The sequence below is a fragment of the Plectropomus leopardus genome, chromosome 15 (assembly GCF_026936395.1).
Source record: "Plectropomus leopardus strain MGB_pleo_1.0 chromosome 15, ASM2693639v1, whole genome shotgun sequence".
Taxonomy (NCBI): domain Eukaryota; kingdom Metazoa; phylum Chordata; class Actinopteri; order Perciformes; family Serranidae; genus Plectropomus; species Plectropomus leopardus.
In genome coordinates this window covers 759,079-774,698 of record NC_142190.1, presented here as the reverse complement: position 1 = coordinate 774,698, position 15,620 = coordinate 759,079, and the positions used below count along the sequence as shown (strand labels likewise).

At 43.5% G+C, this 15,620-nt stretch overlaps 2 protein-coding genes across 2 annotated transcripts; one reads left to right on the top strand and one right to left on the bottom strand.

Annotated features, from left to right (window-relative positions):
- Positions 1-415: 415 nt before the first annotated feature.
- rnasekb (ribonuclease, RNase K b) lies at positions 416-3,881 on the bottom strand. Its single transcript, XM_042481909.2, has 3 exons — positions 3,661-3,881; positions 2,232-2,314; positions 416-1,101 (listed from the first exon to the last, which is right to left on the bottom strand). Exons 1-3 carry the CDS (start codon positions 3,736-3,738, stop codon positions 957-959), a joined length of 306 nt encoding a protein of 101 aa, XP_042337843.1. The 5' UTR covers positions 3,739-3,881; the 3' UTR covers positions 416-956.
- A 105-nt stretch (positions 3,882-3,986) lies between these two features.
- bacc1 (BPTF associated chromatin complex component 1) lies at positions 3,987-14,375 on the top strand. The gene is made up of 6 exons (XM_088088401.1): positions 3,987-4,301; positions 5,329-5,423; positions 7,981-8,082; positions 9,397-9,626; positions 10,711-10,815; positions 12,084-14,375. The coding sequence occupies exons 1-6, from the start codon at positions 4,281-4,283 to the stop codon at positions 12,146-12,148; spliced, it is 618 nt and encodes a 205-aa protein (XP_087944527.1). The 5' UTR covers positions 3,987-4,280; the 3' UTR covers positions 12,149-14,375.
- The last annotated feature ends 1,245 nt before the right edge of the window (positions 14,376-15,620 follow it).

Sequence of the window (15,620 nt, the reverse complement as noted above, 5' to 3'; positions counted from 1 at the left end):
AGCAGCTACACTCACACACTGACAGATCCCAGACTGTCAGCAGCTACACTCACACACTGACATATCCCAGACTGTCAGCAGCTACACTCACACACTGACATATCCCAGACTGTCAGCAGCTACACTCACACTCTGACATATCCCAGACTGTGATTTACCAACATAGTGGCATCATGACAAAAAACTGGCACTGAAAGGGTTAATATTTGATATTTATGATTAAGACTGGTGTTGGTTAAAAAATGAACTCAATGAAAGTAGAAAATAATATTAATATATAATATTTTTGAAAGCTTGATTTTGTTGAGGTCCCTGTCCTCCCGCCACATCTAATGTCCCTGAAATCATCGACCTAATATTTCATTTAAATGTGCGTCAGATCAAACTTCACCCAAATAAAGCACCATTTCTCAAATTCTCCACATTAAACACAAACACTTTATTGCAAAGTTTTCTCCACCACAGTTTGTAACATTTGACTCGTTTCACTATGATCAGAAACAAACAGCATGAACACGTCGTAACGTTTAGATTCGCCGTCAGCAGCTCCGTGTTTCCGATCGCTTCAAGAGAAACACCAGCGATCGGGAAAATTCAGACAACAATAAAACCGTCTCAGGTTGTCCCGGCGTCGCCGTCTGCAAACACTTCACTGTTCGAATCTTTAAAGCAGCTGACAGAAAAACAAACGTCGAACGGCGACGGACAATTTAAATCTCAATCAGTGATGAAATAAATGTAACAAACAGGAGTTCCCAGGTTTGCGCGAACTCGCTCAGAGGAATGATTCGACATTTCATACAACAACAAACTTCAAAGGTTTAAAATAAATAATCTGACCCGCCCACAGCACCCCTGTGTGAGTGGCCTCAGCTGCTGATTGGCAGGTTAGAGAGGAAGTTGTAACATAAACTCCGCGGTGAGACGGCAGCTGACGGCGGCTCCTTGGCGTCGGTTTATGTAACCATGTACTCCTGACGCTTGTTGAGTCGGACCTGGCAGAGCGAGACGGCGCCCACCACCACGTAGATGGCGGCGGCGATGAAGCAGTTGATGCCGACTTGGTTGTAGAGACTGTAGATGTTCCCTGGAGGATTTTTACTGCGAGACAGAAGAGACGAGTTAGTGAAGAACGCAAACGCTCGACCTTTGAGTTTAAAGCCAGAACTGCGTTAAAAGAACGAGAATGAGACGGACCGACTTTGATCCCTGAAGTCTGATCGAAAGATTGTTGAGTGCAAGTGGACGTTTGTGCCAAATTTGAAAATATTCCCTGAATGGGTGTTGAGATATGAGATATCGTATGTATAAGGAAGTGATGGACATGGTCATAGTAACCTTGACCTTTCACCACCAAAATTTTATCAGTTCGTTAGTGAGAAAAAGTAAAAATTGGTGCCAATTTAAAAAAAAAAAAAAAAAACTCCTTCAAGTAGTTTTATATATATCCCGTTTACAGGAATGAGAAGGATGCAAGGTCACGGTGACATTTGGCCATCAAATTCTCATCATTTCATGGTTGAGTCCGAGTAGAGGTTTGTATCAAGTTTGAATAAATCCCCTTGAGAGGTGCTTTTAAGAAATTGTGTATATGAGAACGTGAGGAATGTGGTCACAGCGACCTTGACCTTTGACCACCAAAATCCGATCAGTTCATTCTTGTGTCAAAGTGAACGTTTGTGCCAAATTTGAGGACACTCCCCAATGGCCGTCTTGAGATATCACGTTCATGCGAATAAGAAACATGATTAGTCACCTTGACCTTTGACCACCAAAATCAGATTAGTTCTTTGCTGAATCCACTTGGATGTTTGTGCCAAATTAAGAAATTCTAGTTTCTTCATGCAATTATTTTGCTAGAATATTTTTACCTTTTATTTTGCTGAGTACTTTCAAACAGAACATTAATATAACATAATGAAAAGGCGACCGTTTTTATCCAGAGTGAGGTCGTTAAGTTCGGCGCCTTCACACCACGAATAAAGTCGTCAACCAATCAGGTTGTTTGGCACAGACGTCACATCACGATAGAGCTGTTCGTTTGTGTTTCTGTAATATTAGAGGAAATTTGATATATTTTTGTGTCTTTGTCAGCGTGAAGCTTTTCAAACAACTGTCACAAATTTGCAGCGCTGCCTAAAAATATAAATATTCGAGTGTTTCATATTTTCATTTGTTGATCCGTCTCGCCCCTCGACGTGTGAAGACCTTTAAACCTCACAGAGACTCACTCGTTGCGGATGTCCTCCTCAGTGAACGGGACGTCCTCGATCAGCACGGCCGACTTGGCGCTGAAGAATATTCCCAACATCGCCTGAAAAAAACAGTCAGAACAGAGAGGGTCAACACGAGGCTCAGGGACACAGCAGAGGACACAGAGCAAGGACACTCACTCATTTCTTAGATTTTAGGACATTTTTTTTTTAGATTTTAGGACGTTTCTAGGACTTAAGGACAATTCTCCGATTTCAGGATGTGTCTACGGTTTGAAGACCTTTCTAGGACTTTTTGACATTTTCAGCATTTTAGAACATTTCTAGAATTTAAAGACATCCTCAGGATTTTTGGACATTTCTAGTATTTTAGGACATCAGTGTCTCAGCTGTGTCCTCTGTCGGGGGTGTGGGGGATCCTCCTCTGGCTCTTTTTTTGATCAACAAGCTCTATTATGATGCTGTTTTATGTCTCTGACACCTTATGGAGACTAAAAGGACAAAAACTATTTACAGAGTCCATCACTTTATTTTTACTGTCAGTGAGAAAACGGTTTGGGGGCCACCAGGGGCCCTATGATTTGGCTTGTGAGCCATAGGTTGAGTCTCGTTGATTAATATTTTACGGTGTGACGGCATGTAATTACACACATGTGAAGTTTTAATTCTGACTTTACATTCTGGGTCCGTTAGAGGAAGTGGAAAAACTGACTTCCAGCTGTGAAACATCAGGAGACGAAAACACGAGTCACATGATTCAGTCACAGCCACATTTTTCTGTCACATGATCTCCTGAAGTTTAATAAACCAAAATAAAACGTTTTTGAATCAGTCAGAAAACAACTGAACAAACGTTAATATTTATGATGAAATAATCAGGATTTAAATGGTGTTAGCATCTTTATATTGTTAGTAACTAAAATGAAAAATGTGCCTGTAAATGTCTGTTAACCCTTTGAAACCTGGAGCCTGGTCGTTGCTTTTTTCTGAGCTTTCAAAGGGTTAATAAACGAAACAGTCCTGATGATAATAAATGTAATATACTGCTTTCGTCTGGACTGCTCTCGTCCATTCATTTCAAAGGGAACCCAGACATTAGCCACCTCCATCACGTTACTTACACAGGCACGAGTGACTAATCAAACACCACTACTCAGTCTCGTGCTGTATTGATCAGTATTGATCAGTCAGGGCGCAGTATTGTGACCCGAGGTACGTTTAGCTTGGCCTACTCGGACTCCGTCTATTTACCGGAGAACAATTAATGTTCTGCGATGCGACAGATGGCGCGTGTTTCGACAATTTCCGCGTATAACGAGCTTCAATAAACACTTAAAATCATAAAAAGCAGCTGTAAAAATAATTCAACATTATTTCCAAATAAAAACACCAACAGACAGCGAGGATCACTCCAGGAAATAGTCGCCCCCTCTCCCGTAGTTCTTACCAGCATGATGACCCCCCAGATGCTGATCACGATCCCGCACGCGGCCATCTTCGGCCCGCAGAACAGAAGCGACGGCATGTCGGTGTTCGGTCCGATCGACTAATCGATCAGAAACGGATTCTTATGTTTTTGTATTCGTTAAAGTCAGAGATGATCCATGGAAGGACGACAGAGCCGCACGGTCAGCTGATCCGCATCACTCGGCTTCACTCGGTGGAGTTCGACAACTGTCGTGACTCGCAGCGCAGCGGCCAATCACAGCGTCCGCTGCGACACGCCCCGCCTTTTCCTGTGAGACTGACCAATGGCGTTCCACTTCCAAAGTAGCGCAACATTCCCTGTCTGATCCGGTCCATCTTTGTTCAGCGATATTTACTTTGTTTTTCTGCGGAATATGTGAAGAAATGAAAATATTCCGGATTTAACGACAGATTCGGACCGGAAGTGTTTCTGCGGAAGATTCGGTTTTTGGAAATCTGACCGGGTTTCTATGGAAGCGCGCTAACGACAGCGAGCTAGCTAACGTTACAGGAGCTAACTTTAGCTAGCAGCTAGCTGTGTGTTTACCATTTTTAATTTAACGAAAAGTTAAAAAAAAAAAAGTTTCACCTGTCTCAGAGATGACGTCAGCCTCCGCTAAGGTGAGTTCTTACCTGATTTTAGTAAAAGATCCGCGAGGACGGAAGCTGAGCTGAGAGCGGCGCACGCACCGAACTTCACGCAGAAATCAGACGATTTAACGTCTCCGCTCATCGCACAAATGCAGACTTTATTAAAGCGGATTTCATTTGTTCTCTTCAGTTCATGCAGCATGACGGTACCTTCGGCACATCTTTAACGCAGCAAACGCTCCGTCCTAACGGAAATACAGACGTTGGTATTTCCTGCGCTGAGCTTGTTAAACGCAGTTTGCGGCACAGTTGTAAACCTATTTCATAATTTGTCTCTCTTACATGAACACACTCCTCTGGATCATTCCGCATCTGGTTTTTGAATCTAAAATGTTTCAAAATAGAAATCCAAACTTCACTATGGCCTGTGCACAAAACTCAACTCAGAAATCAGTTTATTTAACGTTTGAGCTCATAATACAAACGAAGACTTCATGACAAGTGATTTAACTTTTGTCTCCTGAATTATTAAAATCTGGTGGATAATTCGGCACTTTTTTAATGGAGCTGACATGTAGCCTCAAAGTAGAAATCCAGATTTCAGTAGTGCCTGCTGACAGGGCTGCAGTTAGAAACCTTCACTAAAGGTGACTGAACTTTTGTCCCTTCAATTAATAAAATCCAATGCTACATTAAGCTCTTCGTAAATGCAGGAAACGCTTTGTTTCCATTCAAAATAAATTTAAAATACGACCTTATCAAGCTTTATTTCCCTCCTCAGTGCCGCCCCCCATAAATAACAGACAGTCCCTGACCCCGGAGACCGGAGGGCGTCTTTAAGACCTTTCATTTATTTCAGTAACCGACACAGTGACACGATTTTAAAGGTTTCACAATCATTCATCATCAATCACCCCGAAACATTTTACAGACACGCAGAGTCTGCAGTCTGACCGCCGACGCAGTACTTATACCTGCAGCGGAGTGTTTTCTCAGCACGTATTTGTACTTTTTTACTGCAGTAAACTGATGTGAATCCTCCTCGTCGTCTCTGCAGGTCGGCGAGATTTTCTCTGCAGCCGGAGCCGCTTTCACCAAACTAGGAGAGCTGACCATGCAGCTGCACCCGGTGTCTGACTCCAGCCCTGCAGGGTAACACACACACACACACACACACACACACACACACACACACACGGTGTCTGACTCCAGCCCTGCAGGGTAACACACACACACACACACACACACACGGTGTCTGACTCCAGCCCTGCAGGGTAACACACACACACACACACACACACACACACACACCCGGTGTCTGACTCCAGCCCTGCAGGGTAACACACACACACACACACACACACACACACACACACACACACACACACACACACACACACACGGTGTCTGACTCCAGCCCTGCAGGGTAACACACACACACACACACACACACACACACACACACACACACGGTGTCTGACTCCAGCCCTGCAGGGTAACACACACACACACACACACACACACACACACACACACACACACACACACACACACACACACACTGTCTCTCACCCCAGCCCTGCAGGGTAACACACACACGCACACGCACCCGGTGTCTGACTCCAGCCCTGCACGGTCACACACACACACACACACACACACACACACACACACACACACACGGTGTCTGACTCCAGCCCTGCAGGGTAACACACACACACACACACACACACACACACACACACGGTGTCTGACTCCAGCCCTGCAGGGTAACACACACACACACACACACACACACACACACACACACACACACACGGTGTCTGACTCCAGCCCTGCAGGGTAACACACACACACACACACACACACACACACACACACACACACACACAGGTGTCTGACTCCAGCCCTGCAGGGTAACACACACACACACACACACACACACACACACACACACACACACACGGTGTCTGACTCCAGCCCTGCAGGGTAAAACACACGCACACACACACACCCACCCACACACCCCCCCCCGGCGCCTGACTCCAGCCCTGCAGGGTAACACACACACACACACACACACACACACACACACACACACACACACACACACACACACACACACGGTGTCTGACTCCAGCCCTGCAGGGTAACACACACACACACACACACACACACACACACACACACACACACGGTGTCTGACTCCAGCCCTGCAGGGACACACACACACACACACACACACACACACACACACACACACGGTGTCTGACTCCAGCCCTGCAGGGTAACACACACACACACACACACACACACACACACACACACACACGGTGTCTGACTCCAGCCCTGCAGGTAACACACACACACACACACACACACACACACACACACACACACCCGGTGTCTGACTCCAGCCCTGCAGGGTAACACACACACACACACACACACACACACACACACACACACGGTGTCTGACTCCCGCCCTGGAGGTAACACACACACACACACACACACACACACACACACACACACACACACACACACACGCTCTCTGACCCCAACCCTGCAGGGTAACACACACACACACACACACACACACACACACACACACGGTGTCTGACTCCAGCCCTGCAGGGTAACACACACACACACACACACACACACCCACACACACACACACACACACACGGTGTCTGACTCCAGCCCTGCAGGGTAACACACACACACACACACACACACACACACACACACGGTGGCTGACTCCAGCCCTGCAGGGTCACACACACACACACACACACACACACACACACACACGGTGTCTGACTCCAGCCCTGCAGGGTAACACACACACACACACACACACACACACACACACACACACACACACCCGTGTCTGACTCCAGCCCTGCAGGGTAACACACACACACACACACACACACACACACACACACACGGTGTCTGACTCCAGCCCCTGCAGGGTAACACACACACACACACACACACACACACACACACACACACACGGTGTCTGACTCCAGCCCTGCAGGGTAACACACACACACACACACACACACACACACACACACACACACACGGTGTCTGACTCCAGCCCTGCAGGGTAACACACACACACACACACACACACACACACACACACACACACACACACACACACACACACACGGTGTCTGACTCCAGCCCTGCAGGGTAACACACACACACACACACACACACACACACACACACACACACACACACTCCCGCCCTCCAGCGCAACACACACACACACACACACACACACACACACACACACACACACAGTGTCTGACTCCAGCCCTGCAGGGTAACACACACACACACACACACACACACACACACACACACACACACACACACACACACACACACACACACGGTGTCTGACTCCAGCCCTGCAGGGTAACACACACACACACACACACACACACACACACACACACACACACACACACGGTGTCTGACTCCAGCCCTGCAGGGTAACACACACACACACACACACACACACACACATACACACACAGTGACAGACGTGTTGATGTGATTAATAATAATAATAATAATAATAACAATAATTGGACACTTTGTCAACACATGAATGAATTTTTGAGTCTTTTCTAAAGTGAGACAGAGACGGACGTCCTCTCTAACTTAGCGTCTTCGTCCTCAGAGCCAAGTGGACGGAAACGGAGATCGAGATGCTGCGTCTGGCGGTGCGTCGCTTCGGAGACGACCTCAACAACATCAGCACCGTGATCAAAGAGCGCACCGTGTGAGTCTGCCGAAAGAAGAGAAAGGCCTGTTTTTCTTTTTTCTTTTCTTTTTTTTCTTTTAAAATTGCCAAAAAAAAGAATTCCCCCAAAAATCACCATTTTTTTTTTTAAAAGCTATTTCTTTTCTTCAAAACAAATTTTAAAGAAGAAAATACCCCAATTATTTTAAAGAGAAAAAAAGGCCTTATTTTTTGCCTAAAAATCCCAATTTTTTTCTTTAAAAAAAACGCCACATTTAAATAGATAATAATAAAATAAATTCACCTTTTTTTCTTGAACAATCGGCAACAATTTTTAAAGAAGAAAACCCCCTACATTTTTTTAAAACAAAACCCCCAATTTATTTCTTTATTTCTTTTAAATCGCCAAAAATCTTTCCAAGGAAAAACATTCGTAAAAAACTTCATGAAACAAACAGTCGCTAACGTCTTTTTTTAAATCACCAACAATTAAACAAGAATAAAAATCCTCTAAATTTCATATTTCAAAAAAATCAGATTTTTTTGTACAAAAACATTTTTAAAGAAAAGAAATGGCTGGATTTTTTTTTTTTACAGTAAAAGGCCCTCCGAACCCGCGGGCCGCTTCGGATATTTCGTCCCGCTGTATTTAGTATATGTAATATTTTAATATATGTAGTACTTTAATGTATATAGTACTTTAATATATGTAGTATTATATGTAGTACTTTCATATATGTAGTATTTTAATATATGTAATATTTTAATATATGTAGTACTTGAGCGTATGTAGTACTTGAGCGTATGTAGTACTTGAGTGTGTGTAGTACTTGAGTGTGTGTAGTACTTGAGCGTATGTAGTACTTGAGTGTGTAGTACTTGAGTAAATGTAGTACTTGAGTAAATGTAGTACTTGAGCATATGTAGTACTTGAGCGTATGTAGTATTTGAGCGTATGTAGTACTTGAGCATATGTAGTACTTGAGCATATGTAGTATTTGAGCGTATGTAGTACTTGAGCATATGCAGTACTTGAGCATATGTAGTACTTGAGCGTATGTAGTACTTGAGCGTATGTAGTACTTGAGCATATGCAGTACTTGAGCATATGTAGTACTTGAGCGTATGTAGTACTTGAGCATATGTAGTATTTGAGCGTATGTAGTACTTGAGCATATGTAGTACTTGAGCATATGTAGTATTTGAGCGTATGTAGTACTTGAGCGTATGTAGTATTTGAGCGTATGTAGTACTTGAGCATATGTAGTACTTGAGCGTATGTAGTACTTGAGCGTATGTAGTACTTGAGTACTGCAGTGTCCGGGCTCTCAGGTGTCTCGTCCTCGTCCTCAGCGCTCAGATAAAGAGCACCGTGAAGAGGAAGCTGTACGAGGACAGCAGAGTCCCCATTGCCTCCGAGTCCCCGAAGAAGACCGTTAAGAAAACCGCCGTCGCCATGACGCCGGCTCCGACGCCCGTCGCTCCCGCCATGATCGCCGTGCAGACTTCGCAGGTTGTCGTGGCGACGGGCATGCAGAACAGCCCCTCTCTGGCCCCGCCCATAAAGAAACAGAAGACGGCAGGTGAGACGCCACAGGAAGTGACACAACAGGAAGTGACACAACAGGAAGTGACTTCTGATGGATCACTGGAGACGTGATGATGACACGCTCATCTTTATCCTCCTCCTCTCTCTCTCCTCTCTCTCTCCTCCTCCTCCTCCTCCTCCTCCTCCTCGTCCTCCTCCTCCTCTCTCCTCCTCTCTCTCCTTCTCTCTCTCCTCCTCCTCTCTCTCTCCTCTCTCCTCCTCCTCTCTCCTCCTCCTCCTCTCTCCTCTCTCTCTCTCTCTCTCCTCTCTCCCTCTCTCTCTCTCTCTCCTCTCTCTCTCCTCTCTCTCTCCTCTCTCCTCTCTCTCTCTCTCTCCTCCTCCTCTCTCTCTCCTCTCCTCTCTCCTCTCTCCCCTCCCCTCCTCTCTCCTCCTCCTCTCTCTCCTCCTCTCTCTCTCCTCTCTCTCTCCTCCTCCTCCTCTCTCCTCCCTCTCTCCTCTCTCTCCTCCCTCTCTCTCTCCTCTCTCTCCTCCCTCTCTCTCTCCTCTCTCTCTCCTCTCTCTCCTCCCCCCTCCTCTCTCCTCCTCCTCCTCTCTCCTCCTCTCTCTCCTTCTCTCTCTCTCTCTCCTCTCTCCTCTCTCCTCTCTCCTCCTCCTCCTCCTCCTCCTCCTCCTCTCTCCTCCTCCTCCTCTCTCCCCTCCTCTCTCTCCCTCCTCCTCTCTCTCCTCCTCTCCTCCCTCCTCCTCCTCCTCCCTCCTCTCTCTCCTCCTCCTCCCTCTCTCTCTCCTCCCTCTCTCCTCCTCCTCCTCCTCCTCCTCCTCGTCCTCCCCCTCCTCCTCCTCCCTCCTCTCCTCCTCCTCCTCTCCTCTCCTCTCTCCTCCCTCTCTCTCTCCTCCCTCCTCCTCTCTCTCTCCTCCTCTCTCCCTCTCTCCTCCTCTCTCCTCTCTCCTCCTCTCTCCTCCTCCTCCTCCTCCTCCTCTCTCCTTCTCTCTCTCCTTCTCTCTCCTCCTCCTCCTCTCTCCTCCTCCTCCTCCTCCTCCTCTCTCCTCCTCCTCCTCCCTCCCTCTCCTCCTCCTCCTCTCTCCTCCTCCTCCTCCTCCTCCTCCTCCTCCTCCTGCAGACGTGACTCTGAGCGCTCTGAACGACTCGGACGTGAACAGTGACCTGGTGGACATCGAAGGACTCGGCGACGGTTCGTCCAACAAGAAGCTGAACTTTGACCAGGGTGAGACTCAGGGACACGGCACATCGATGGTTAAATTCATATTCACGTGATCGTTTATATTATATAGTTATTATAATTATTTTCTGTCATATTTTTATTGTATTTCTATCATATCGTATTGTTCATATGTAGATCGTTTAGTGCATATTTATGTTTATAGTTTAAATCATATTTGGTTCTGTTTTTATCATGTTTATGTTTTAACAGGCGTCCTGCGTTCAGTTTGTGCGTCGGTCTTTGGCACAAACGTTCATTGTAATGATGAACCAGTGAGATGTTTTGCTGGTCGCAGGTGACTGCGACCTCATCTGTTTCATTCCGATAAAAAATAAAAATCGACGATTCTTTTTTCATTTTTTCCTTTAAAATCCCTTCAAATTTATAAAGGAAAAAAAAGTCACGTTTTTTTCAATAACCACAAAATTAAAACAAAAAATCACCAAAATATTGCATGATAAAATAATCAATGACATTTTTTCTTTAACATTTGCAACAATTTTCAAATAAAATATGTAAGAAGAGAAGAATAAAATCCCTATTTCTTACTTCAAAAACTGCCAAATAAATTTAAGAAATAAAATATGCCAAAGATTTGTCATGAAAAAAATCATTTATCATTATTTTTTTTCTTTGAAAATTTCCAACAATTTTCAGGGAAAAAATAATCACCAATTATAAAAAAGTCACCAACTTTAAAAGCAGAAACCCCCTAAATTAAGAAGATCCCTATTTTTTTCTGTAAAAACTGCAAAAAACAAACAAAAAAACACCAAATATTTTTCATGAATTAAAAAAAAACATTTCCAAACATTTCCAGTCATTTCAGTATTATGTCACATGTTTTATGTTTGAATCCTGATTTTATTCGCTCTCACTGTTTATTTTATCTGAGTTTTATTTGAGTTGATATGTTTCTATTTGATTTTATTTGGTTTGTGCAGCACTTTGTGAAAGCTGCTCTATAAATACTTTGCTTTTTTAAAAAATAATTTGACGTGCCTCCCCCTTCATGCACAACACAGTCCCTAAGTTATATTTAAATATTCAGGTAAATCCTGCTCTGAATTCATTATTTTTTTAAATAATCCAAATTTAAAAAGCTGTTTTAAAGCGATGAAAAAGAACAGATAAGCAGTATCGATGTCGTTTCAGAGAATGTTTGGTTAATTTGCTTAAAAGTCCTGGAAAGTCGTTGGTAAAGTGTGTTTGTTTTTTGTGTGCTGCTGCAGATGCTTGACTGTTACGTGTGTGTGTGTGTGTTTCCTCAGAGAGCCTGAACCTGGACTCCAGCCTCATCATGAACTCCAGTGACCTGCCCCTGCTGTCCCGCTGACCTCTGACCCCTCAGCCGAAACACGTACACAAACTTCCTCTCACCTAACGCTCACTTGACACCTGACGCTCACCTGACGCCCACCTGACACCTGACGCTCACCCGACGCCTCACGCTCACCTGACACTTACATGACGCTCACCCGACGCTCACCTGAACCTCACCTGAACCTCACCTGATACCCACCTGACACCTGACGCTCACCTGATGCCTCACGCTCACCTGACACTTACATGACGCTCACCTGACACTCACCTGACACCTGACACTCACCCGACGCTCACCTGATGCTCGCCTGACCCCTGACACTCACCCAACGCTCACCTGACACTTACATGACGCTCACCTGACGCTCACCTGACCCCTGACACTCACCTGACGCTCACCTGACCCCTGACACTCACCCGACGCTCACCTGACGCTCACCTGATGCTCACCTGACGCTCACCTGACCCCTGACGCTCACCTGACCCCTGACGCTCACCTGACGCTCACCTGACGCTCACCTGACGCACACCTGACGCTCACCTGACGCTCACCTGACGCTCACCTGACCCCTGACACTCACCTGACGCTCACCTGACCCCTGACACTCACCCGACGCTCACCTGACGCCTGACTCTCACCTGACACCTGATGCTCACCTGACCACATGGACATTAACACGTGTAGTCTCCACTTAGCGATCAAATCAGTTAAAAAATGTAAAAAGTGACCAAATTTAAAAGCATTTTAATACGACTGCAGGAGACGTCGTCCTGTTTTAGACGTCGTTTGTTTGTTTTTTGTTTGCGACACAATTATGTTACAGTTTTAGAAATCAGACGAGATGAGGAAACAGAAATCGGTGTCTGCGCTGTTATCATGAAGAATAATGTCGAGCTTCTGTCAGAGACGCTGTAACATGAAGATAAAAACCTTCACAACTTATTTCAAAAACTCATCGTTTCATTCGGTTTCTGTGCGCCGACGTCTCACCACATTTATGTTCGAGCTGCAGCGAGGAACGTTCGTGTTTCCGACATGAGCTAAATGATTATCGAAGCCGTTTTTAAGGTAGTTTTTAAGACCATAATTTCTCTGAAATTACCGTCGATCCTCCTTGTGGGTGTTTTTTTCATTTTTAAAGATGAGATTTTGGCAATATTTTTTCTCTTAAAAAAAATGTGGTGATTTTTAAAGAAACAAGTTTTATGTTGTTTTTTTTCTTCAATTTTTTTTCTATTAAAATTTTGGCTTTTTTATTTTTAGTGATAAAAAAGTTGATTTTATTTTATCTTAAAATTTGACTTTTTTTCTTCATAATTTTTAGATGATTTGAAAAAAAAATGTTTATTTAAGGTTTATGTTTATTTAAAAATCACCAAAGTTGACCCCATTCATCAGCCAGAAACTGTAGAGACAAAACTTGTTGGACCCTTGAACACATCATGTGTTATTGTACAGGCTTGTGAAATAAAATTCCAGGACTTTTCCAAAAGCCTCGGGATTATTTAGATTATTTAGTAAACTTTTCTAGGCCTGGAAATTGCAATTTCTCCAGGTTTTTCATGACTGTACAAGCCCTGACGTTGGATGGATTTCTTTCATAAACTTGGGAAGAAGAATGAGCAATTTAAGAGCAAATGACCCAAAAGTTTGCAAAAAATTAGTAAAAAGAAAAAAGAAAATGCACAAGAAAATTAAAAACAAAACTAACCTGCTTAAAAATCATAATAATTCTGTAAATGAATTTAATAATGAATCATGATCATTATAAATATAGCTTTATGGACATTTTTCCCTAACCTTTGTAAAAATACATTTCTACAGATTTCTTGCAGTTTGCGACACACTTTTTTTTTTTTTCATTTTTATGAAAGAAATCAAACCAATTTGCTCAGAGTTCAAAGGTTAAATATTTGTGGAAGGCCAAAGGTGATCCAGGACACGATCTGAATGATGTTTTTGAACATTTTTGTCAGTCCAGGCTCTCCTGCAGGACTCAGACTGTCGGACTGCTGACGTCACTCTTCAAGTAAACAAAATGACCTTTCTTGGGGACTATTTTCAGCAGCGGATTAATCCACATTGACAGATTTTTTCTCATCAAAGACGTGATTTGCGTTGCGGACCGTTGTCAATCATGTTAGAAAATCTGCTCTTTGACTGAAACATTTGGAGACTCGGTGGCTGTGAGATGTAAAAACACTTTTCTTTCTGTTGAGTAAAAACCAAACTGAACTCAGTTTGTCTTTTTTTTTGATGCTTGATTTCGTGTTGGTGTGTTTTTGGTGATGAGGTCTGACTGAGGTCTGCTGCCCTCCTTTAGTGGAAAGTCAAAACCACAGATTCAGATTTTTTATTTATTAACCTTTAGGGACAGTATGGTGCATTTTATGCACTTTTCATTTTGTGATAGTTGTGTGTGTGTTCATGCACGTGTCCTAAATATAGTCCAGAAGCCTAAAAAAGATCCGTGTCGATTTTAAATATACTCTATATTTTGAATGTTTTCACAACTTTATTTTGCTGCAAGGAAGTCAACTTACAGAAGTATCGGGGCGTGTTAATCCAACTTCATGGAAAAATATAATATAGTATGTCATCATAAATCCTGAAAACAAGTCAGTGTAGCACGATGTGAAAAATAATGAAAAGAACGTCATAATATACTAGTGAAAACGCCATAGTGTTACATGTCGAAAAACGACAGTATTATTTGTCGAAAAACACTGAAAATGCCAATGCTATAGCATGTCATGTCATATTTTGGACTTTTTTCGGGTTTCTTTGGAAAAGCTATAATGTGATCTTTTTGGAAGTTTTTGCAACTTTCTCTGCTATCATGTGTCTCGGCACACTATTTTTTTTTGTTTTAATGTGGTTTTCAGCTGTTTTTGGGACATGTCATAACTATGGCCTTGCATTTTCGGTCTTTTTTTCAACATGAAAAATTATGGAATTTTCTGTCCTTTTTGAAACTTTCAACACTATGGTGTGTCTCGAACGGGTGTTTTATGTGGTCTAATGTGGTTTTCAGGTGTTTTTGGAACATGTCATATTTAGACATTTTGCCATACTATAGCCTTGCATTTTTTTTTTTTTTTTTTTTGACGTGAAAAATTATGGCGATTTTGGTCTGTTTTGCAACTTTCAATCTTATGGCGTGTCTCAGAAGGCTATTTTATATGGTTTAATGTGATTTCCAGCATTTTTCTGGACGTGTCATATTTGGACATTTTTGCTATACTATAGCCTTGCATTTTCGGTCAATTTTTCAACATGAAATATTACGGCCTTTTTGGTCCTTTTTGCAACTTTCAATGCTATGGCGTGTCTCAAACGGTTGTTTTATGTGGTCTAATGTGATTTTCAGGTGTTTTTGGGACATGTCATATTTTGACATTTTGCCATACTATAGCCTTGCATTTTCGGTCTTTTTTTCGACGTGAAAAATTATGGCGTCTTCGGTCATTTTTGCAAGTTTCAA

Excerpts from the sequence above, each read along its gene's own strand:
- bacc1 (XM_088088401.1), top strand. The coding sequence starts at position 4,281 with ATGACGTCAGCCTCCGCTAAG. Across the intron at positions 4,302-5,328 it reads TGACGTCAGCCTCCGCTAAG|GTCGGCGAGATTTTCTCTGC; the intron begins GTGAGTTCTTAC and ends TCGTCTCTGCAG. Across the intron at positions 9,627-10,710 it reads AAAGAAACAGAAGACGGCAG|ACGTGACTCTGAGCGCTCTG; the intron begins GTGAGACGCCAC and ends CTCCTCCTGCAG.
- rnasekb (XM_042481909.2), bottom strand. The coding sequence starts at position 3,738 with ATGCCGTCGCTTCTGTTCTGCGGGCCGAAGATGGCCGCGTGCGGGATC. Across the intron at positions 2,315-3,660 it reads TCTGGGGGGTCATCATGCTG|GCGATGTTGGGAATATTCTT; the intron begins GTAAGAACTACG and ends TGTTTTTTTCAG. Across the intron at positions 1,102-2,231 it reads GAGGAGGACATCCGCAACGA|TAAAAATCCTCCAGGGAACA; the intron begins GTGAGTCTCTGT and ends TCTGTCTCGCAG.